Source organism: Amblyomma maculatum, chromosome 10 (genome assembly GCF_055883805.1).
Source record: "Amblyomma maculatum isolate TAMU_Amacu chromosome 10, ASM5588380v1, whole genome shotgun sequence".
NCBI classification, from domain to species: Eukaryota; Metazoa; Arthropoda; class Arachnida; order Ixodida; family Ixodidae; genus Amblyomma; species Amblyomma maculatum.
The window spans coordinates 59357912-59383160 of record NC_139353.1 but is presented as its reverse complement, the minus strand read 5'-3'; the positions used below and the strand labels follow the sequence as shown (position 1 = coordinate 59383160).

The 25249-nt window shown below is 43.0% G+C and overlaps 1 protein-coding gene across 1 annotated transcript; it reads right to left on the bottom strand.

Moving 5' to 3' along the window:
- Positions 1-4067: 4067 nt before the first annotated feature.
- crn (pre-mRNA splicing factor crn) lies at positions 4068-23790 on the bottom strand. The gene is made up of 14 exons (XM_084582876.1): positions 23562-23790; positions 23305-23394; positions 23161-23223; positions 22993-23084; positions 22244-22327; positions 19454-19695; positions 18799-18977; positions 16763-16924; positions 14981-15322; positions 13134-13280; positions 12247-12441; positions 11074-11229; positions 9622-9714; positions 4068-4431 (listed from the first exon to the last, which is right to left on the bottom strand). Exons 1-14 carry the CDS (start codon positions 23610-23612, stop codon positions 4246-4248), a joined length of 2082 nt encoding a protein of 693 aa, XP_084439002.1. The 5' UTR covers positions 23613-23790; the 3' UTR covers positions 4068-4245.
- Between the last annotated feature and the right edge of the window lie 1459 nt (positions 23791-25249).

Genomic DNA, 25249 nt, shown 5'->3' with positions numbered 1-25249 from the left:
CCAAGATGCTGTCATCATAACGTAGACCTTGCATGCTTAACTTGCCTGACCAACACTCCTATGCAGTCAACCCTCAATAGTTAGAACTCAAATTAAAAAGTCTGTTTTATTTATGCAACTTAAAATTGAAAAGAAGCATATTTAAAGCATCATTTCCGATAAGCCAGATGTGCAAATTACATAAGTTTTAATGAACAAGAGTATTCTTGAATTGAGCTCTAGTTGATAGTTATGTTCCATGACGACTTTTTTTAGTAGTGCAATCAAAGTTAGCTTCAACGTGTCCTCACTCCTTACATTGCAGTCTGTTGTCCCTGGTCGCTGTTAAATGTCCTCTCAAGACACACTATACTGTGAACGCTCAGTTTTTAAGGCAGATTTCTAACAAACAGCACTGCACATTTTTTAATGTGGAATAGTCTTGGCAGAAAGAGTTTCTGTAATTACAAAATTTTTTTTTTGCCATGTCCAATTACAAGAAGCTTCCATAGGTAGTGCCAGCTACATCAGCATCCAAGCAACAGCAACTGCGCAACAAGCAGCAGTCCAGATGGCTGTCTTGCTGCCAAATTATTGGCGGAATATTGCAGATGCTGCGCTCCTATAGCTTGCTCTTCATTGCCAAGAAAAGTTATCAAATGTAGAGCAACTCCGAGAGCTGTAACACTTGGCCACGTGATTTTGAGCCACAGTTCAAAACTGCAACAGTGCACTGCCTATGTGGCTTTCAAGACTTAATGAATTGATGAATCGTTTGGAATGTGCGGGTCTTGCAGTTGCATAGCTAAGGTAATGCAATCATTGGCCTTCAATGGATGATGTGTTGCTTGTACTGTTGAAGCATTCTTGGTGACCTAATATGGCAAGGTAACTAGTGACAGTGTTTCAAGCATGACAGTTTACCAACAAGTCTAACTTGTTGGTGAAAAAATTGAGGGGACACGGAAGCTTAACTTTGCTGCTCGCCGAACTTCTAACCCCTTAATTTGTGCATCTATATCTCGTGTCTATTTATTAGAATACAGTTGTAAGCATCCAAATAAATGTTTGGCCACCCGATATAAGTCTATATAAAGCCCTGCTTTAACTACAATGTCTAGAATATACCGCTTGGTGTGCCGACCAAGGGCACCTGGCACTGAAAGCAATGAATGCCAAAGGCTGCCACAAGGGGGCGCCATATACAGTGGGTGGATTCTTGCAGGGGCTAAAGTTCGCACTCTCAGTCAAATTGCAAGAGGCTCCTTTGGCATGTGTGTGTCTTCATCTGCTCGCTTCAGCCTTTACCCAATCCGCAAGTCATGCAGTGTCGACCAGGGCCATGAACAGGAACACATTTTTGACTTCTTGAAAGAGATTCACTCTGGTACATTGATAATAAACACTCCCATTATTTGCAAGGCCACTTTACGAGCACATTCTTGCGATACAGCATTTTAATGAGCAATCACTTGCAAATGAATGCACATTATATAAGACATGCACCAGAGAAATGCACTCATGCGCATGGCAATGCTAGCTGCATAAGCAATATTGTCTGCTAAAAGAAAGCATCTGCTAACGAGATCGTTTGCTGAAGGCTGAGGATGGTATAGCCATTTATAGCGAGAAACCATAAAGTTCAAAATTTAATGCTAAAAAAAAAAAAGTAAAAATAAAATATGAAATATTTTATACCAAATGTGTTAAATTACAATGATGATGATGCTTGGCACATTTACTATGCACAGCACCCTCAATTGACAACTGGTGGCAGTCATTGCAAACGGCGCCACCCCTTTCTATGGGGAACTGCCACTGCATGGCACACTTATCCATTATATTCTAGGCACTATACTCTAGCCGTACGGACATGCCTGCGTGACCTAGAACTAGCATGTCTTACTCATCATGTAAAATTATACAAGCACAACAAAGACGACACAACAGGCAAGAAGGACAGGACAGGGCGCTACCAACAATAGAAGCTCATGCCGCGTAACTTGTGGCTTGACAGTGTACTTCAGCCCTTTCCTAGAACTCCTGCAATATCTTCCGGAATATGAGTGCCACTGATAGCCTGGAGCTGGGGACTGCCGTCTGTGACTTCTTTGGTTTCTTTCTCTAAAGCTGGGAGAGTTCGTTCCCACAGGAGATCCATCGTTTGGTCCGCCAGATTTTTAAGAGACTGAAGCTACATGAAGGCGACACGGTCATGGCCTTGGGAAAAGCACAGTTGGCAGAGCCAGTCTCTGAGCAACTGAACCTGCCTCCATTGTTCCGACTTCAAAACCCGGCACACTTTCTTCACATCTGAGGGAGGGTTCCACAGCCCAAATATACCGACGAGATCGAGAGGCATCAGTCCCTTCCTTATACAGAATCCAAGTTATTGAGCACGGCACGTCGTCAAGGAACTATGGGGGACAAGCAATGTGAAAAACTAGACAGAACACTCGTAAAAGGACAATCATTCTAATATCTGTACAACAGAGAATTTGTGTATATGGCCCAAAGTGGCGACCAAGCAGACATTTAAAAAAAAAAACCTGTTGGAGGTCCAGACGTTTCATTATAAAAAGATGATTAAAGGAAAAAGTAATCTCTTCAAAAGCTGAGGGAAAGATGGAGCCACAGATAAGGAACCCCTTTTAATATTTAGGTCTATATCCGAGATTACTTCACCTGCTGTACAGTGGGTGGGAAAAATGCCTTTCTCTCTATAGCATGGTGTGTCCATCAGATCAGCAGGTAAAAACTGATGCTACAGTAATGGCCGAGGTGGATATCCCTTTGAACGTAGAAAGCAAAAATAAGCCCTCTCTAAGCTCTATTTTAGACAGCTTCCAACAATAGTAACATTTCCGATAAAAGGTTTCAAACTTTTAATGGACAGGATGGCTCTTGAAAACGGGTGTTTGTATATTCATTCATTCCCAGCGAGGGTGTAAACCTGAACATGCCTGATTAAAGGGTGCAACCAGTTATCTTTGGAGTAAAGGAAAAAAAAAAGCTTTAAAAGAAGTCCAAATTACCAAGCTTTTGATTATTTTACTGATCAGATAATTCACTTATTTAGTGCATCCATCAGTTAAATACTGGTGCTGTGTTTTACCCACAACACTTGCACTTAACAGCCATGTCATAAGCATGCAGGTGGCAGAGGATCAGGCTGCTTTGAGTAATCTGATATGTAGCATACAGTCCACTACACCTTAGCAGCTGGTCCAATTATTTAAAATAACCTCTAACTGCAGTAAAGTGATTAGTTAACTCTTAATTAGGGAATTGAATATACTTTGTCCCAAGTCATGCCACTTTAGTGCTCTAGAGGAGAAGCCTGTTTGCATAAGCATCACATTTGTGTGACCCAGTGTCAGATTTAACTTAGGGGTAATTACGTAGGCCATCTTTCAGCTGGTGGATCCCATCAGAGATCTGAGGCATTTCGATATCCCTACAGTCAATAAACATTAGGCCTTACAAGTAATGACAGAATACCTCTTTAATGTCTACAACAAGCTGTTCTTTAGCTCTTCATGGAAGCACCAGCTGAGAAGCATTCATAATTCAGGGAAGGCCTGTTCTGAAACAAAAATTATTTGAAATTGCTCTGCTTTTCAATAAGGGTTGCTGCACACACACAACTGCAGCAAAACATCAAAATTTACAAGACCATGCTACAGGCAGAGTCGGGTGTATGTTATTCTGCTGCTATTGCTTTGCTGTAGCGATGCAAAGCGATAATAATTGAAAAAACGAGTTTGTGGCACAGCTCCATTCACATGTACCTGGGTTCCAAATTGTGCTCAAAATACTGTGTTCTTCTAAATACGATTACATATTCAAGAAAGTGGTTCCAATGATGCAAAGTATAACGGTATGTGGAGTTTTAAGTCCTATACCTCCTAAAGCGTAGGGCTCTCGATTAATTGCATCATCTGGGGTTCTTTAATGCGCACTAACATCGCACAGCACATGGGCACGTTTGTATTTTGCTTCTGCTGAAATATGGCTGCTGTGGCTCGGATTGGATACGGCAACCTTGAGATAGTGAAATCCACTTGACGCGCCGGAGGCAGGAAAAAAAGAAAAGAAGACATGGTCCAGGTTATATTTACACATTTTATGTAAGAATTGTGATGGGATGTGCTATATACAGATGATACAAATGTAGCCGACTGACACTGCAATGACGTGCGCAAAAAACGCGTGCAGTGTCGACTGTGGAACCGGCGCAAGGAGCCCGTGGAGGAGTCCGTGCTGTCACGCTTCCTCGCCTCCCCCATTGTCCAGATCACCGTCATCCTGGGCGTCCTCCTGCCCTTCGCCGTGTTCGTGCTGCTGCTGTTTCTTCCACTTCTTGGCAATCTCCAGTAGCTTGAGGTGCGGCTTGGCCGTCTCATCTGTCGGGAAGATGTAGTCAAAGTACTCCTCCCAGCCGGCTTCCACCTGCAGAAGCCGCGACAACAAAAACAAACGCTGAAGAAAGAGGAGTACAAAGAAAGGTGGAGAGAAACGTGGAAAGCATTAAAGGAGACTGGTGAATACACTACTGGGACTAACCTCCCAGGAGCTCTGCGAAACAACCTGAGGTGTTGTGTCAGAATGAAACAATAATCAATTCAAAAATGTGTCTTCCTCATTTCTGTAAAACCAAAGAGTAAGCAAACCTGGGCCGCACAGAGCTCAGTGACAGAGACAACTAGAAGTAGCACCAGTGGTAATTAATCGTTTCCTATATACAGGTGCAAGCAATTTTAAACAAAGCGTCTAGGTGACAATCAAGAACCAGTTTTCTTTTTTTAAATGCAAAGTTAGAATTAAATATGTGCAGAAGTGCTTGCTCAATAATACGAGAAATTATAAAATGCTTCCACCCAGACTTCGATAGTAAAAGCTGAATACAAGCTAAGAGTGATCCTTTGCAATTACTTGCGCCTGTACAAATATGAAGGCATCTTATCTCATTTTACCAAAAAATATGCTTACTAGGAAGTTCAGCACAATGCACACAAAATAGTAGGTATTTAAAACCATGGTACGCATGTAGGGAGCTTTTTCTTCTCAGTGTGCTTTAATATAGCGAAAAGCAAGGTTCACGATCAGGTTTTTCGAGTCTCTAGAAGTCGGCAGCTTTTGAATAAACTAATGCATGAAGCACGTGTGCAAAGGAGGTGGCAAAAGGTGTGGAAAGAACATGCATGGGTTTCTGAGAAAAACGCTGCACTGAAAGAATTGAGTGGATTAGAAAAAATAAGGAAGGGCAAATGAGCACAGGAATGGACAGCTTGAAACACCAAGCAGTAGTGGCATAGCGGTAATGATGACTGCTGCAGCTGCGTGGCAGACTGTGCACACTAACGTATCGGAGGCCTTGCTGTGATCGACAGTGGCTCCTAAGCATTGCGTTTCAAAACACGATGACACACAAAGTTTATTATGGATTGCAGCATGCCATCCGAAGTTCATTAGCTGGGGGGAGGAGGGTAGCCTTGGTTATTGGCCAGAACAGTTTTGACGTTATGTATGTAATCCCAATAATATTTCTTTAAGATTCTCCTGAAGTCTCAAACTCCCCTAATATGTTATATTCATGCAGATAAGCTAAGTAGTCGTTTTCGCATCCTGTCATTCTTACTAATGTTTGTAACAATGATAGTACAGAAACGTTCGTGGGACTGACTTGAGCAGGGCATGATGTCTGCCAGTTCTCGTTGTGAAACCTCATTCGCATACATGCCCTTGCTTAATCCCTAACCTCTTAGTCTGTGCCCCTATTGTCTTGCACATGCCCATCAGCATACAGTTGTAAGTGTTGCCACATCACGTGAAAGACCACCCAACATAGGTACTACATAAAGGGCTGCTTTGATGAAGCCATATGAATGTGCCCGCATGGCCTAGGGGTAGCTTGACTCATTTGAGATCCAAGGGCCCTGGTGTGCTTGACTATCATCTAACTCCCCCACTTCAAAGGAGCTACCTCAGTAGGTAGCACCAGCCAAATCTGCCATGTCTCGTGACAGCACACAACCAATCGACCGGTGCTCGGCCATGCCACCTGCCAACTACCACCTGCCAGAGGCAGGCTCTTGACTCTCTGCTCACAAAGCTGATGCCGATGTCAAATTTTCTGGGTAGCAGGGCCTTAATGCTACTGCTTGAAAAAAGAAAAAAATAAATAGAGTATGGCTGCTAACACACAATTTTGCAAAAAAAAAAAAAAAAAATACCGTTTTTTTTTTGTTTTTTTTTCACAATCTCGGGAAATTAGGGGCTTTAGTTGAAAACAACATGAAATATTAATCACAACACGGGTACCAAGAATGCAGCAATCACTGCAACTAATTAAATGACAAATGGCACACCATGTGTTGTAGCATGACACGCTGTATGCACTGCTATACATTGTAGTGTGTTTCAATTCAAATCAGGCAGGCAACAAAGCATTGTATGCCCTTCTGCCAAAGGCAGGATCAGAGAGATGAAATCTGTGTCACAGCAAAGCTTTATGCAACACACTTCTGCTGTGACCAGTGCAATGAGTTAATAATTGCACGAACACAGTTAACAATGACAACAAATGCACCTATGAATTGATTGGTGATAGATAGATATAGATGGATTTATTGAAAGGAAAAGGCAGAGAGGTTGGCCCGAATAATTCAAATCTGGCCTGCTACTCTGCACTGGGGAAGGTGAAGGAGAGAAGAAAGAAGGTCATGATGGGTGACGATGTGGGAGAAGGTATATGAAATATATACCTTCTTGCTTGCTTGCTTGCTTGCTCAATAATACGAGAAATTATAAAATGCTTCCACCCAGACTTCGATAGTAAAAGCTGAATACAAGCTAAGAGTGATCCTTTGCAATTACTTGCGCCTGTACAAATATGAAGGCATCTTATCTCATTTTACCAAAAAATATGCTTACTAGGAAGTTCAGCACAATGCACACAAAATAGTAGGTATTTAAAACCATGGTACGCATGTAGGGAGCTTTTTCTTCTCAGTGTGCTTTAATATAGCGAAAAGCAAGGTTCACGATCAGGTTTTTCGAGTCTCTAGAAGTCGGCAGCTTTTGAATAAACGTACAACTGTGCCAATGCAAACGAAAACAACAATAATGATTCACTTCATTTAACAAAATTTTGTAAGCTTTATAGATGCTTTCAATGCAGCACAGTCTCATTCATTTGAAATCGCTTAGTTAAAACTTTTGACTTCTTCAAACTGATGATTTAATCCAATCAGGAACAAGTGCATTAAAAAGGCTACTATCAGTTTTAACTTCGAAAAATTGAAATAAATATTTGGTTCTGCATGAGTCTGAATTGTAGAGACTCAACAACAGCTCTACACTGTCAATTACCAGAGTTGTTTGAATCTATGCTGGCCTCAATGTTAAGCCAAGTCAAGTTTTTACTTTCAAGTGAATAGACTCAGTTGCAGATTTCCTCCTGTCCTGTCCACTTAGTCTCCTGTGTCTGTCTAGTATATCAAAGTGATATGTTGTGAAGTGAGTCAGTACAAAACTTGCATAGTAGAGTAAACTATCATTAATTCAGTCTCCGTTTGTTCAATAATTCGAATAGTTCAAACTAGAAGTACGGTCCTGGCCTATGTCTATGTAAGTCTATGGGCCGAGATGCTGGGTCGGCCCATCAGCAGTTAACCCTTTCGCTGTCACGAACGTACCGGTACGTTATCTATCGTGCGTTCAAAACTTCGCGTCTCAACGCGAAGCTAGCGCATTTGGAAAGGCTGCGCCATCTGTAATATCTTTCTACAAGTTCGTATTTACGCCCTGCATTGTGTTGATACGTTTATACTGAAGAATATGGAGCGACTATGCCCCCCCCCCCCCAACCCGCCCCCTTCGCCACTTTCTTTGCTGGGGGCACGGTCGCTCCGTGCGCACTACTCTATCGCGCTAAGCGATCATGTGGCACGCGCGTTTCACGGCGCGTGCCTGCGTTACGGGCTCAAGGGTTGTTCTGCTATCTGCCGCAGGTTTGCAAGCCGTTGCCTCTCCAATAGATCGACACAAGACTCGATCGCTGCTTTCGCTCTCTCTTGCCACACCCTTGCTTGTGGCTAGCAGCAGCAAAGGAGATTGTTATAGCCTTTTTGCATCTCCTCTGTCATCTTGATTTCACAACGTGCCATTTCTCTCCGTTGCTCTGTGGCCCTCCGTGCGTGCGGTTACTTTCGGATGGCTGACCGCGTGGGACCTTCGGCTGCCAACTGAAGCGAAGGCTCTTTTGATTAGAAATACGAGCTGAGCTTGGATTCGGACTCTCAAGAAGTATCGAGCAGTTTTTTTCTTATATTATCCTCATTTACCTAATTCATAATCAGGCTAATAATGATGATGATGTTAATTAACAACACCTGCAGAATACTGAAATGTGCAGATTCTGTTGACTATGTTATTTGTATAGCAACCATAATAAAAAATAAATCGCTATGCTCGTTTCCTGATATGCTCGTTCCCTGCAACCAAGCCGACACTGGGGGTGCGTCACGGCCGGAAACGCCCGACAGCGAAAGAGTTAACCCAGTTGGGGAGGGGGAGGCGGGATCGTTTCGAGGTACAAATCGCGCATCCAGCAATCATTGAAATAGACTTCCACGAACTTGATTTGCATAAGACAGTGCGCACTATGAAAGGCACAAGTTTATTTTTTTATTTATTGTCACTGCAGTCTTGCTTCCAAGACGAAATAAATAATTAAAATGACAATCTAAGCTCCCCATCTCCAAAATATAGCTTGGTCACATAGTTTCGGTTTATTTAACTTCACACCATCCCGCAACTGAGATCGGGCACATGCATAAGCAAGTCGTGCCATTTTTGACGCTGTTTGGCGCGTCATTGCCATTTTTTTTTTTCTCATTTAAGGATGACATTATGCTAAATTAACACCTATGGACATACTCCCGGAGTGCATACATGTGCTGCTGCTTCCATTTTCTTTAAGATCGATTCGATAATTCGAACTTTCAGTTTGTTCAAACATTTTTTTTTTCTTGTGCCAATTAGCGAGTTTACTGTAACTGCACATCCTCATGCTCCACAATCTAGACATCATACGGACAAGCGGCCAGACTTCTGTGCTTCCACTGGTTGCAGCTACCGATAGCAATGGCTACAAAGCTGTCTTCTGGTATAGTCTTGTGGAAGTGCCACCTGCATGCTATTTTTATGGCTTTAATGAGTCATTGTAGGCTTAAAGAATTATTGCAAATCTTCATCTGTAAGTTGAGCTAAGAGCTTCATATCCTGTATTCTTTAGGAAAGCCATCGGCCTCGATTCGTACAATACGGTAAAAAATACAACTGCTGGCACCCCAGCAGTATTGAGACATCAATATTAGAGCCTTATTTATTGAAAAGATTCTTGTACTGATTGTTCTTGCCAATAAAAATGGTTGTAATTGCCACACCCTAAACTAAGCATGTGAGGAATTATAATACCCAAGTGGTGCCTTTTACCAGTCAGCCAAATTTATCCTATATCTGTCCGTAAAGAATACTTTTCACGCAACTTGTTTTAGTAAGCCGCTTTTCGTGCTTAAAATTTGCCCAGACAAACTTATCAGGATTCGTATTAACTGGGCTCAAGGCAGTGCTTACCCCGTCTTCACCAACGATCTTCCTCCTCTTCTTGACCTTTTTGGGCATTTGCCTGGTAACCGCTTCCTGGCTCTGTTCATCACCATGGCTTGTCTGCAGAGACAGATATTGTTACAAATATATAAGCCACAAGTTAACGCGTGGAACAACACACAGTACTACACACACCACAAACTCAATGTCGAACCACGGGAATCGAGGTTCTCAGGTTGTGTAACAGAAAGGTATTATCCGATTTTCAGGGATGTGCAAATAGAAATTTTTTCAGGTGAGTCAAACACGAATATCGAATTGAATATCTGATCAATGAAAAAAGAAAAAAAAAATTAAAATAGTAGACATTGTTCGTCTTTATTTCAGAATTTGCATGCCACTTGCAAACAAAAATTAAACTAGAGTTGCGCAGAAATGTATACCGCACTGATCAATCCAATATAAATTTTATACACGATTCTTTACGCCGGTTTTTGTACAGGAAGGACCTGCATAAAACCGGGTGGAGTGGTCATATTGCTGCTGAATACAGTAAACTCTGATTTCTCGTACCACTCTCTTCTACGTGCCTTGCTTTCGCCAATGCTGGTGCAACTTGTGCCATACTCACGAAAAATGTCATGAAAAGCATGAAGCTTCCACAATGCTTCAAAAAAGTTTCAGCAAACAACCTATGATGGAGCAAGACAGCCAAGAGCATCACTTTTCTGTGCATTCTGGCCTGAAGAATGGCTCACAAAATAAAGGTTGGTCTCTTTAAACTAGAAACCTGCCCCATTTTTAGAAACCAATTTGATAATGTCTTGAAAGCAGGAGTGTTTGAAGATTCTACATTCTTTAGCAGCCGACAGGATCAACTCCTGTTCAACTTGTGGAACAAATAGAACAAATAAACTAGATTTTCAAAATTATTTCACACTAATCGATTATGCTCTCAGGCAGCATGCTGCCACAATCAGTTTGTGCAGCAACCAACAGAGGTTTCAGCTAAGAGCTCAGAATAATAAAATAATAGAAAATACAGGACAAAAAGAAAGGTGGAGATGAAGTTGCTGCTGTCAAATGGTGCAATGCATCAAGTTAGCACTAGAAGCACACAATCCTACACTTCATCTAAGCACGGAGTTGATTGTTCAGTTAAATATACCGCTGTATCACACATGAGAAATTCTTTGAAGGGCTACAATCTGTTTAGTTGTATAATTTTGTTGTGGCGATAGCCCATACATCAGTGGGGAGGCTGGGGCATAACAAGGCATACAACAAGGCTTTGGTGACAAATGTCAAGCACAGAGCAATACGTCACCGAACCACTTATACACCTCGTTGCTTTCATCGAGGTAAGTGGATGCTTTGGACTACGAACACCACGTGACCTAGAGAAAGAATTGTAGTATACTGCTAACATAGAAAAGAAAAAGAAAAGAAAATGGAAAGAAAGCCGAGAAATGTGCTCACCTCGAACTCGGCCCATGCCTCGAGGAGCATGAGGCGTTCCTCCTTCTCTGCAGCATTGCGGAGCTCCTTATTGGCTCTTTGAAAGATAGTTCTGGCCAATGGGACAGGGTCCTCTCCCCCATAGTTGAGCTGGAAGTGGGCATAGCTGATCCACACCTGGTCAGTCAGAAGGAAGAGGCAGTGCTCGGGGCTTAGCAAAAGGCAAAAGACATTCAGATTTAGCAGTGACTTCCCAAGCCATGTGAAGTGCTCCAGTTTACCTAACTCAACCCTATCACGTCCCCATCAGCAGCCTATTTATGCCCACTGCAAACGCTATGAGAGTCACAGTGGAGGGCTACAGATTAATTTAAATCACTCCGGGGTTCGTTACTGTACTACACTAACGCTGCACAGTAGTGCGTGGGCTTTTTCCTTCACCTCTCCCCAAATGAAATGCGGCTGCGGCAGCTGTAGTTGAATGTAGCACCCTTGGGCTTACCACCTGAAATATGACATAGTTAATCCTTTTAGATTAAGCATTAGGGTTCACACACTTGCGCAGATAGCAAACTTGCAGCCTTTTTTTTTGGGATGAGTCCTATCTAGCACTATGTAATTTCTTTGGTCCAGGCAAACTAGCCATCTTCAATCTTTGCCAACAGGGTTATCTATTTAAGCCAACCAGTGAGCACAGCTATAAATATTTCACTTAACACAGTGCAATTGGTGGCAAATCTTCCATCACTTTTGCTGACTAATTTTGCCACCAGTACTACTGTTGGTGTTACTTTTTATTTTTCTGGACTTTTTAAGTCTCAAGTGCATCTATGAAACAAAAAAATAGTCCCCCGAACACTATGGTGTTGACTTCATAATTTCTAGTGCTTGACCATGCCGATTTCCAACAACTGTGACAGTACGTATCAAATGTTGCGCACGCGCATGTAAAGAATTACCCATTGTTGCTTTCGGTCGTTTGAAACTGGCTTTCTCGAGGCCTAGGTACATTATTTTGGCTGAAAAATGCCCGTTTTGGATCGAAATGATAAACAGTGCTTAAAAAGGTGCCACAGTGGGTCGGTGCTGGAGGCACCAGGTGATCGCTCTCCATACACATACAAACAAATAAAAAAAATGCAAGAAACAAAGAAAAACGAACTGTACATAAATATGGACAACCAACACACATACCTTGACATGCTGGGTGCGCTCGAGAAGTCGTTCGTAGAGCTGTGCGGCCCGCTTGTACTGCTCCTGCTCAATTTCGAAGTCGACGTAGCTCTTCCAAATCACTTCAGGCATGTCTAGCCGCGGCTGGCTGATGGCGATCTCGTAGATGGCTCGCGCCCGCTCCGCATCCCCCAGGATTGTCTCCAGCTCTGCAAACTGTCAAGCAAAGCCCCCACCACCAGCTGCATTGGCCATAGATTTGGGATTTTCACGTGGGGCCACATTCTAAAGAGGAATTGATGAACGACGGGCTTATGGTTACAAGAGACATAATGGTTTATTTGCTTATGAATTTTCAGGCCTATGCTACTTTTCCATGTCACTCCACCATTGGAACTTTTCACTCTCTACAGACAAGTTGGTGTAGCATGCACACATACTGAAAACTTCATTTAGGATAAAGACTGGGAGTGCGTAAAAGCCCCAGTACAATTACTGCCACTGTTCAAAAAAACCCACAAGGCTCTTTCACCTCTATCTTGTTTACAATAGCTTCGTGGCCTTGCCACCTTGTCTACTTTGTTGTGTGTGAGTTATCACTAGTAACCACAAAGCTTTAGTACCACATGCCATACAGCAGGCAACACTCAGTCTCTAGACAAGAACAGTGAATACTTTTGACTATGGTACATACCGCTGGCAAAAACATATAATACCATCCAAACACAGCCGCTACCTTTCCCAAGCAAACAAAGACAGCTCTAGTGTGCCTGTACACACATGTCTGCAGCAACAATGACGGCAGTGTCGTATGCACAGTATTAACACACTGTTTCACCTTTACCGCGGACCACAAGCCAACCAGCTAGAACTTTCTTTTGGCAACTACTGGCCAATTCTCAACCAACCTTCATCCAGGTGGTGCAGTTCTCGGGCGCAAACTCGATGAATTTCTGGTAGAGGATGCGGCACCGGTCAAACTCCCTCAGCTGTATCTCCAGGTCGATGTAGCCTCGGAACAGCTTGTCCTTTGGGCAGAGACCAATGGCTGTGCCCTGGGTGAACAGGAATGGGTGCAGAGAAGGAAGCAAGCTGCTCACCGAGACAAAGTTGTCACTACTCTCAACACAGAGTGCCAGTACTATATAACTCATGCAGTGGTACACCACGCTGGTCACAACAACGATGGATTACAGGGTTCCTTTCTATCGGACATGCCAAGAAAAAAATCCTGCCAATAATAATAACAACCCGGAAGCTGAGGATAAGGGTGAAAGGACGGCGCAGGAATAAAACTTGGAAGTGAACTGCACTGCGTTCCAGCACTACAGAGTAGCCCATTTTTTTCATGGGTGCCGCCAGGTTGGAGAATAGGTGCCATCTAGTCACTGGGCTAGTCATGACTGCCATGCTGGCTTGTGAGGCTAGCAGCAGCCATGTTTGGCTAAGTAGGAGCAGTCGATTGGTGCTCTGTGTAATCCTATTATTTTGAGTGCTTTGTTTTTTTCATGCGTGGTGCCTTTTCTTTGATACGATGGACCTGATATAGTTCTCAGTCCTGCTTTAATCTTTATCTGACATTGCTCTACACAGCATGGCACAAAATTTGTGTCAGACGAGCAGCACAGGCTTAGTGTAAGTAAACGATGTGGCTAAAAAGCAACATGTTGCGTGCAGTGAAGAAATGGAAGTCATGAGAAACTGTCACACTATGTTGATGATATCATAGTCTGAAAGATTTGAAACTATCGTACCACTTTTTGTTTACTTGCATTTTACGTATTGTACCTAGAATTGTATAACTGGAAAAATGATGTTTGATACTTGGTTTGCTTAGTACAATTTACAATTTCGCTTTCTTCTGTAAAATGTAAATGAACTAGTCGTTAAAATCCACCCCCTCCATTGTTTTGAGAAATAAAATGAATTTGAATTTGACATCAACAACATGGAATGCACACAGAGAGAGCTGTTTGCGTACTTGGAAATGTCAGAGCGTAATATTATATTTCACATTTATTTGGCACTCGGCTGGCCCTTAACCTAGTTTATGTGTTTGCTACTTGGTGCTGCTTCTATTGATAACGCTGCAATGTGAAGAATGAAATCACCTGGAAAGTACTGCTCACTTGCGAGATTCCACTTTTGTTGCACTCCCTTACTGAAGGCATGTAAAACTTGAATTCGCAATCACTTGGTGCTCCATTGAAAAGGAGATGTTCTGTACAAAACCTGGCACATTAATATTTCGTTGCACATATGCGGTGTTCAGCATTATACAAATAAAGCAACCACACTGTATGTATGCATCGCTTGGAGGTCTTGTGTTTCTCTTGTGCGTGTCTTTTACATTAAATTTTATATACTTAATTTTAGCCAAAATTTATTATTTTACAATTTTTTACTTATTCAATATAGAGGGGTTTGACTCTAGCTCCATTCAAAATCTCACTGATGCTAGGTGCAACTAGAGGGAAAATGAGACCACGCTTTCCTGAAGAACATTTACACTTCCCTGAAAGCTTGCGCAAGGACAGCCTGAAGGGCTAGTAACTTCTGCATAACGTCATTACAGAGCAAAATAAACCGAACTGTTCGCACTGCGTTTCAGCTATGAAACTGGACAATCATGCAAAAAGACAATGCACACAGTGTTGCACATTCATCTATGCAGTCTTTTTACATTTCTTTCAATCCCGTTTTAAAGACCTTCTCTAGCAAAACCACCACATGACTGGTCAAGCCACCTCCTCACCAGGAGCTTGCGGGCGGCAGGCAGGTCCTTCTGGCGAACCTCAAAGTAGGCGGCCAACAGCCACACCTTAGCAAAGGTGAATGTCTTGTGGGGCAGGAGTCGAAGGCATGCCCGGTACACATCACGCGTGCGCTCCGCGTCACCAGCCTCCAGTTCCTCGTAGAGGGCGTAGTTAATCCAGAGGTAGATGTAACGGCGCCAGAGCCGCTTGAGCCGGGATGGCGGCACGTTTGCGATGGCCCGCTCGTAGGTCTCTCGCGTTGCCTCCACGTTGCCCTCGCTTTCCATGAGTCGCAGGTAGTCGAACCAGGCATCGTAGTTGAGCGGGTTCTCCTTGATTTGCTACGCACAGTAAATGGCCACTACGGTCACTTTTTTCTTCTTCTCCCCCATGCCAATACTGACCATGCCGGCACAATCAACGCCACTCTCTATCAACCATTACATTACCTTGCATCACAGACAACTTAAAAAGTGCTCCTTACAAGCACAAAATGGGAACAGTACTACCTGTAATGCACCTTCTCAACAATCCCTCAAATCACACACACACTCCCTACACAACAGGTGCTACTGGTGGTATACAAACGCACAGATACAAAAAGCGAGCTTAGAGATTATTAACCAGTGGCAATAAGCTTTTTCCACATCCATGCACCACACACATGCTGCCTCTCGAGTGGCAACGAATCTGAGGAAAACCTGTGAAACCCAAAGAGAGTATGAAAACTCATAATAACATGTCAACAAATAACAATAATAACCACAATAAATGTGTTACCTGTCTCGGTAGAAACTAGAAGCCAGCACCACACGTAGAGCTGATTCTAACTCACAATGTGAGCAAATTGCAATAGCAACCTTGGCTAACAAATTCAGCAAAAATGCAAATAAGCCAATTAATTACATACAAGCGTCACATTTTAGGGATGAAGAATAGTTTCCTGCAGCCATCTTACCTTGGCTGAAATTAATTATAGCATAAAATGCACTCTTCCAAGGACCTACTTAAACAATTGGGAGTTTTATTTAGAGTCAGCAATGTCTCCTACATCCTAAAGTTTGTCTCACAACGTAAACAGTCAGTGCTAGATACCAACAGGAAGGTTTTGGTCGATGTAACTTAAATCTTAAATGATGGCATGGTTTGTCTTCATGCATAAGCAGCAGTCAATGCACACTGAATGCAACAACCGGCTGTGCAAAAGTAAACATTTTTCTCAATTTGGTATTTATACCAAGAAGGAAATAACCAGCCAAAAAGACACACACAGGAAAACAGAGAAGCAGACAGTTTTTCTGAGAGCGCCTTTTTGGCTGCCTAATTTTGTCTTCATGTAAATGCACCAACCAGCTCAACAACATGTTCTACTGAAACTAACATTAATTAAATTGTTGCTGATCAGAGATGCCTATTTCATTTGTATTACTACACAGGCTTGGCTGCCAGAAAGTTAGACCTAGCGTAATGATATTAGAACCTACTGTGCCAAGCTTTACACCGACCTTAAGCACAATAACAAACACAACCGAGAATCCCTGCATGAAAGCAGCCAAACTCATGCCTGTCACACTATATATATTCGGTTAGTTTATTTGGTTCACTGACGCAATTTTTCTTCCAGAGCTACACTATTCACTTGGTTAAAGTCAACAGGTTCTCCACTTCTTAGAGGCGATGCTCTGAGAGTGATTAAAAATGATAGGTTTCGCCTCCAACACTGGTGGCCTTCATGCAGCACAATGCGGTCAAAATGACCGCGGTGACCCAGAGACACGCACCTCCTCATACTGGTACTTGCGCTTGCTGACAATGACATCCTCAATGCCTGCCCGGTCGCCGTACTTCTTCTCGTGGATGGTGTAGTTCTTGAACAGCTCCTGTGCTTTCTCCTTCGGGATGTGATCCAATGCGTACTTGTAAATCACTCGCACACGGTCGTGCTGGCAGGGCAGGAAGAAAAAGAATGTCAGGTCATGGCTCTGCGAGAACAAGGTTTGAATGCCACAGCAAGCGGCTGACCACGCTAACAAATGCTTGGCTAACAACTCCATGGTGGCTCAGGCCAAACCAGAGTGCGGCCATGCCAAGAGCATCGTTAAGATCCTTCCAAACCATACTTCAGCCAAGGTAAGGTCAAGGTAGAATTTTGGGTGGTACAAGCCAGACTTTGGTGCGGCTGTACTAAGACATGCCGAACATTTGCCCAATTTTGGTAGGACCGTGCCTTCATGCCGCCAGGCATGTTTCACTGCCACGACAACAAACAGGCCTCTGTTACCTGCTCATCAATATCTTATTATCTCCTCATCAATTTTTAACACAATCTGAACACCTGTCCTATCACTTTTAATTGCTTTCACGTAACATAAGCAAACCAGGTTCATCTCTATCCTTGAGTAACACGGCGCCACTGTGGCTATGAGGTTATCAATTTGCTTCCCAGGAGAAATTCTTGGGTTCACGTCCCCTCTGATGCAGTACTTTTTTTTCTGGGATGTTTTCTGCTTCTTTAATGCATGAGGAAGGAAAGTGCAGCAGTGGGCGGCAGAAAGTTAGCTGGGTGGATGAGACTAGAAAGATTGCGGGGATTAAGTGGATGAAGCTGGTAGAGCACGGAGTGAAATAGAGGGATATGGAAGTGGCCTTTGCACTGCAGTGGGTATAGCCAGGCTGGTGATGATGATGGTGACAGGAGAACATTTTAGACAAATGCCAGGTGCACATCAAGGCACTGCACTGCACTCCCCAAGATTTATCCACTAGTTCAGCACCATCTGCCCACACACTTTCATCGCCTTATCAGAACTTTTAGTTAGTAAGGGAGCTTTTGCCTGGCATGAAAGAGATGCTGACCACGTTTGTGACCGTAACAAGCCATCGGCAGCTTAAAAGCAAGCAAAAGTCTCACGAAAAAAGGAGTTGCGTTCCGGCTTCTGCAGCAGTTCACTAACATCATCATGCTGATTATACGAACAGAGGCCTCCTAGATTTCAACCACGGTTACTTTTCCTTTCCTTTCATTCCAAAAGTTTGTTCTTACGAAGCGTTTGCTCATGGCAATGAAGGAGTGATCAGTGTGCTGCAAGCAACAAATACACTTGTAATTACCAAACCACATACTAAAGCTATTCTTGCACAAAGGTCTGGCTACACTTGCCTAAGTGATGCGATGCATGATGCTAGCCTTTCACTTGTTTCTTTCTTTCTTTGGTTCTTTTAAGCTGGCAGTTTGGGCTTGTTGGTAACACATGTTAAACAAACAACTAAACAAAAAATATAACACAGGGCCAGGACAGGCACTCTCCTCACTCATCCCTGTCCATCCCTACACTTTTTTTTTTTTTTTTTGACATTTAGTTCTTTCACAATCTCGTTTTTATAAATAAACTTTTATTTACGAACCTGTCTTATGGCCAAATCCCTCAAATCTCGCATAGTTATTCATAAAATGGCGAGAGAATTCTAGTTAAAAACATTGCTCTAAAGACGATCATACTTCCACCATCCCAAAGAAATATAGATATTTTTCAACAAGAAGTAATCTTCAGACGAAAGGGAGAGAGAGAGAATAAAAAGAAAATTGTTTTCTTGAAATAACTGAGAAAAGTCTGCTAAATTTTCAGAACATAAAAATAGCAAGAGAAAGTCTAGCTTCTACTTATACGCTGTGGTCAGTGCAGAGTCAGGTCATTTTTTTATTTTATTAGTAGCACCGCATGCATGGCCTCCCTCCACAAAACACCAGTGCCTTCTTGCAATGCCCACACAACGAGGGTCCTCAGGGGTCCCTCGAATAAAGAAAGACTGCACTCACCTCCCGCTGATTCTCCTCAAACTTGGCAAAGGCAACAAACAGCCTCTCGTCCATGTAATCCTCGCCAAAAAATTCGACAGCACGCTCGTAGATGCGCCGTGCATTGGAGATGTAGCCATTGTGCTCTTCGAACTTGGCGTACTTGATCCAGTGCCGAACATCCGGATGGACCATCACAAGTGCACAGGGCGTTAAGGGATCAACAGAAACACAACTTCACATGCTTTCAGGCAAGATCGTACACTAAACCTCAGGCAACTATGGCCCGAGTAGCTAGAAATTTTGTTGGTGCTACCTTGGCACGTTCTTCATAAAACTCACAGGAATTAGAAATGCTCCCTCCAAACTGCTGAAAAGTTTAGGATGCTTTGTTAATACTGGCTTGCTTTGGTTTATGGAGTTTAACATCCCAGAGCAGCATAGGTTATAATAGACACTGCAGTGGACAGCTCCGATAATTTCAACCACAAAGGGCTCTTTAATATGCACTGATATCACATAGCATGAAGGCACCTTGTGTTTTGCCTCTATCAAAGTTGACTAGAATTTGTGACTGAAGACAAAACTAAAGCTGGCTAATCATAGGTCCTCTTGCAGAGGTTTTTATTTTTACATGAAAGCCGACACTGCCTGCAAGTATGACAGAAAAGGATATATCGCTCATAGATCTGCCGGGCCCGGTCGAGCTCCTTGTAGCGCAGCTCGAAGTTGATGTACGTTTGCCAGGCTTGCTCGTGGGGCTCCCATTCCATCCAGCGCTCAAACACCTGGCGTGCCCCAGCAATGTTACCCAGCATCTCCTCCATGTAGGTGTACTTGTACCACAGCTGCTTGACCCGGGGTAGGATAGACACAGCCCGGTCCCACAGGTTGCGTGCATGGTTCACCTGGCGATTTCTGCAGACATGGAAACACCACATTTTCTGAACAATGCAAAGCGTGCAGCAGGGATGCCCCTGCAAATTTCGTGATGCTTTATTTGTAGGGCAGTGACGGTTCCAAGCCCTGACTAAAATTCCCTCGATTAGACCCAGATAAACCCCATTTCAGGCCCTTTTTCCATGAAGATGTTTGAAAATTATCTAAATTTGGAAAAAGTGGAACGATTCTGGTCACTAATGTTCCCTAAAAATCAGTAGGAATTTTCTCCTTGCCAAATTTTACTTCCAAATTCTTTAAAGAAAGGAAGGTTCCTCAAAGGGGACATCACAACTGTTGAGGGAGAAAAAGAGTAAGAACGAGAGGGACCGACAGAGAGAGGGCCTAGTGCATTACTCAGCAAAAGCTTATTGGCATTAGTGGCCGGAAGGTATCGAGTGGCAGTCTGGTCTTATCTCACACGCCTGTTTTAACCACTCTGCATTCACTTGCGTTTTCAGCCTTCTTTTGCAGTTTTTGGTTCAATTTCCCAACCACATTTCACACATCATGCTTAAACGGTGTCGCCACCGCAATGCCACACTGCAACTGTGCTGAATTCATAGCAAACCACTTGCTAAATGCAAGTAGATTGACTGCTAGACACAAGTAGGCTGCAGGTGCTCTGTCGCATCAGCTACAAATAACTCCTAAGGTTCTGTGACATCATGTCAAACTTGAGAGTTCACAACGTTTCACCTGTGCTTCCATTGTCACCTTTAGTGGTCCTCTTTTCTACCCTGTTCAACCACTGCATGTTACTTTGTCCCCTGAGTACCCCCAATTGGTAACGCAAGAAGACAGACGGTTTCATTTATTTCTCCCTTAAAGGCCTGTAGACATTATATAAGGGGTAAGCAGTAGTGGCAGAACACAAATAAAATACATTGGGTATAAAAGGAAGAAAACAATATTGAATTTAAGAGCAAAACCTAAGAACAAATCAAGAAAGAAGAGAAAAACCAAATAGTACAGTTGGCACTTCATCGCAGTATGTGTTTTTAACAAGTCTAACGTATGTTCAATGCTCGGCAATGAAGGGTACTAAAGTTATAAAAAGCGACAATCCAGATTTTGACGGAATTTTTTATGGCGGTTGGGGCACGTGGCGATGTTATTGGGGATGTTGTTCTAAAGCACTGTGGCATTAGGAAAAAATAGCTTAAGCGGAATTACATTCTTCTGGGTGATATAAGTAAAGGATGTCTTAGTGAACAATAAAAGAATAAAAGAAGGCATAGGTGCAAAAATTGCTCTCATAGTTTTTTACTGTAATAATGGGCAGATGCCAACTACAGCCTCCTGTATTCAAGTCAGGCACATGAAAGTTGATCAGCAGAGAGCAGTGATAAGACAGGAGAGTTAGCACAAAGTAGTGATAAAACAGGAGAGGATACAGAGCAGGTGAATGCCTTTGAACACTATCTCCCAATCAAACCCTGCATATAAATTACTAGCCCCCCCCCCCCCACCCCACCTCCCCTTCTCTCTCTCTCTCTCTCTCTCTCTCTCTCTCTCTCTCTCTCTCTCTCTCTCTCACACACACACACACACACACACACACACACACACACACACACACACACACACACACACACACACACACACACACACACACACACACACACACACACACACACACACACACACACACACACACACACACACACACACAAAAGCATCACTAGAAGTCGTAAAGTGCTCACTGTGCTCTCATGTAGTCAGCCACCTCAGCACTAATTGTGTAGAAGCAGGGGGCTCCGAGCATAATAATAATTGGTTCAGTGGAAGGGAAAGGCACAGTATCTGTCACACTTGCTCTGTGGACACCTGAACCACGCCATAAGGGAAGGGAGGAAGGTGGGAGTGAAATTTTATTTCCTTGTCTAAATCGATTACTTTTACCAGTGGCCAAATAACAGCCAAGTTTCTCTGTAAACATATTTGTAATTGTGATTCGTGAATCAAACTGCAGACATACTAAACTAATACAAATCATGAGACACTGTTGCATGAACATAATTTCTGGAGGTATAGTGCGCAGCACAGAGCACAAAGAAAGGTCACAACTGTTAAATCTATGGTTGCGAAAAATTTCAATTCTTTTGGCTTCTATGTCTTATAAACATCACCGCTCAATAATAACTTTTTAATGCATTCCATACTTTTAATGGCCACTTAAATGGCCAATTGGACTGGCGGAGTACGTTGAACCTTCTGTTACTACACATGACTGTGTTTGCACGACTGAAACTAGGGGCTTCTTACAAAGCACTAACAGTATTGTAAAACAACTTAGCCAGTTTCAGTTCAGCAGCTTTAAACGTCTTGGGAGCAGCCATGTTATTCAAGGTCTGAAGCGAACTTTTATAAAACAGGCAACGTCTCAGTGACTCTCTCGGTTGTCCAAAAGTGAGGTGGCCATAAGGAGAAGCAAATGTGAACAAGTGAAAGTGTTTGAATGAGCAAAATCAAGGCAAACGAATTTTCCGGTATAACAGATGAGAATATAAAGGTCATCACTTACTTCATTTCCAACTCTGCATACTTCAGCCAGAGGGTAACATTTCGATGGTCCACATCCAAAGCACGCTCATACACAGAGCGAGCCCTGCAAAAGAATGCGTAAAGAATTGAACAGAATCAGTGAGACAAATAAAAATCATGGGCTCAGATTACCACTTCAATTCACAGGTAGACATTTTCACAGGTAGATTACTAATCACCCGACGCATTTCGCCAGTGGCATGTGAAAATTTGAACAGAGTACGGACAAAATAGCAAGTACTTGGATGATGAAGCTAAGGAATTGTTGCTCTGCATCACTTAAATAGAACACGCAAAGATCAAACTCGCATATTATAACTCTTTATAGTACTCTTCACAAAGCAAGGACAAGATAACAATAACCCAGATGCTCACGCTAAGGATTTGTTAACATCAACTCCAACTTGCTTAAGCAAAAGTCGCAAATGCCAAAATAAAGCATCAAGTTCATAGCATAGTACTCATTCTTTTTGGCCTAGCCAGTCAGAGTCGAAGAAATTCGACTCTGTTCACTTCACACATTTAAAGTTCTAAAGCGACTTAGACTATGAGGGCCGGCACAGTGGAGGTCTGCGGCAGTTTCGCCACCTGCGGCTCTTTAGCCGGGATCGAACCCGCATCCTTGGCATCAGCAGTCCAGCTTTTTAACTACTTCGCCACCGCGGCGTGGCTCAAAGGACCTATACTAGAAAGTCATGACGTACAAAAATAAAATGTGACTGCACCTACCTCTGTATTTCTTTCTGACTCTCTTCCCACTGAGCATACTTGACCCAGTTGCTGATGACAGATCGGTTCTTGCGGATGTTGTCCTCAAAGCCCTTCACAACAAGCATGGGAACATCAGCACAGAGATCGCGCGTCGTTATGAGCAAAAAGAGCACGCAACAGTCTCACCTTTCTTTTCCTGAGTTGGTACTCGGCAAGCTCTTCAGGATCGGAGATCTTTTGCTTGGGCGGCTACAAAATGGGTAAAAATGAGTCCGCGCGGAAAGAAAACGCAATATGTTAGCGTCTAAGAATTCATATTGGCGTACGCACCGGTGGAAGGATCTCCAAATCCCTTTCTTTGGCTTCCCGAAGAAGTTGCTCGGCTGTGATTTGTATCTCGGCCGGTGTCTTGTTCTTCACCTGAGAAGTGAAATACAAGCGATACAAGAGATGAAAACTTGCGAAACGAGTCAAAAAGTAAACTTGACACTTCAAACGTTCCTCGAAGTTGAAATCAAAGTATCAAATGCTGGGAGAATCTAATCGACGTAAGGCTGAAATCAAACTAAATGCGCGTAAATGCCTACCTTAGCAACCTTCGGGATCTTTTGAGGCTTCGTTCCGCTTGAACTAGCCATGACTGCTCGTAAACAGAAATATCAACGCCTAGAAAAAAGCACAGTTACTGATGATCCAAGAAATCAGCGATGTTATAGCAGAACTATCATATACACAAGCGTTAAAGCGATGAAATTCTGCTTAGATCCTTCTAGTCTGCTCATTGCATGCAAGGCGCCATAACTGTGACGACGCTGCGAATCCTGCCGGCAGCGTGCGATCAAGCGCAATGTACAGTTAGCGAAAATATAAAATACAATAATGTAAAAGCGTTTTATGCTATTCTAAGTGTTAGTAATAAAAATAACTATTAAAACTTAGAAATTTGGATTAAGCAGAAAGCCAAAAGCCAGAGAAACAAAACCGAAACTGCATCAACCATCAAACGCATCAAACCAATCAAACCATCAACTGTTTCTGCTGCGCTTCCTTTCTGCTCCTTCTCCCCATTTCCTGCTTTACACAAAATAAGTAGCATTTATGGTTGACTGCCTGCACTGCGAGAAACAAAAAAAGGAGGAAAGACTTTCGGGCTCTCGTCGAATTATGTCGGGCACCAGACAATATGCTTACCGCCGAATTTCTGGCCGTTGAGTTGGCCGTAGTAAAGATTCCTTGCAATATATCTACGGTTATTATACTTTCCAATAGCTTTTTCATCTTGACAGCACTTGACAATCTGAGGGGTACTCCGCTCAGCCGTTCTCTTCAAAATTTTATTCCACTTCATATTACAGAAGTACGATTTCGCTGGATCCCTGGCCGCTGTGGCATTACCAACGTTGACATTACGCCTATTCAGACGGCAGACTTTTTAGAAAAAGTTCGCCCTTGGTGGACTTCCGGTACGTCCCAGATACTGTCTACTTAGCTATATGGCATGCTTTCAATGCTTCCAATGGAACCATGTGCACTAACCGAGCCCTGAGCCCATGGAGGAAGTATTCCTTCCTCCATGCATGAGCCTCTCCCTGCTACAGCGGATTACCAACACCAGCAATTTTCTTGAGGTGTGCGCATATGCAAACGCAAAGCCCACGACCCTCTTGCGCTGCGCTGCGGAGGGTCACGCAGCGCAAGACCCTTTGCAGGGTTTTCGGAACCTTCAAAGGGCAAGTGCCAAGGAATACGCCCGGAAACCAATGTGCGATTTTGTTCACGATTGTACAATTATATATACCAGGTAGAATCCTCTGCTGCAATGATAATTCATTGAGTTACTTTTCCTTTCAATTTTCTGTTTAAATTCTAGTTTGTGGCTCATAATTAACCAAATGCTCTTTTTGCTACTCCTTGTTCACGAGCATTTTGTATCTGCAATGCACAATGGGCAATCCTCTGCTGTGGTTATGAGCCATTACGACAGAGGAAGTCATCATCCCAGTTCAGGCTTAGGACATGAATGCAGCAAAACAACCAGTTGCTTATCTGTCTTACCTTGATGGCATTGTGGACTGGAACAAATTTGTACTTTCAAGTCTATACTGGGTTAGGCTGTGTTAAAATTATTACAAATGACAAGCGATCAGTAACCGTACTACTACTTCAAAGAATCTTATATATTCCTCACACTTATATGCAACTCGTAACAGCATGTTTGATTTAATTGTTAACCATGCTGCCGATTTTGTTACGAGACTGCACTTTGTGTTAAGGA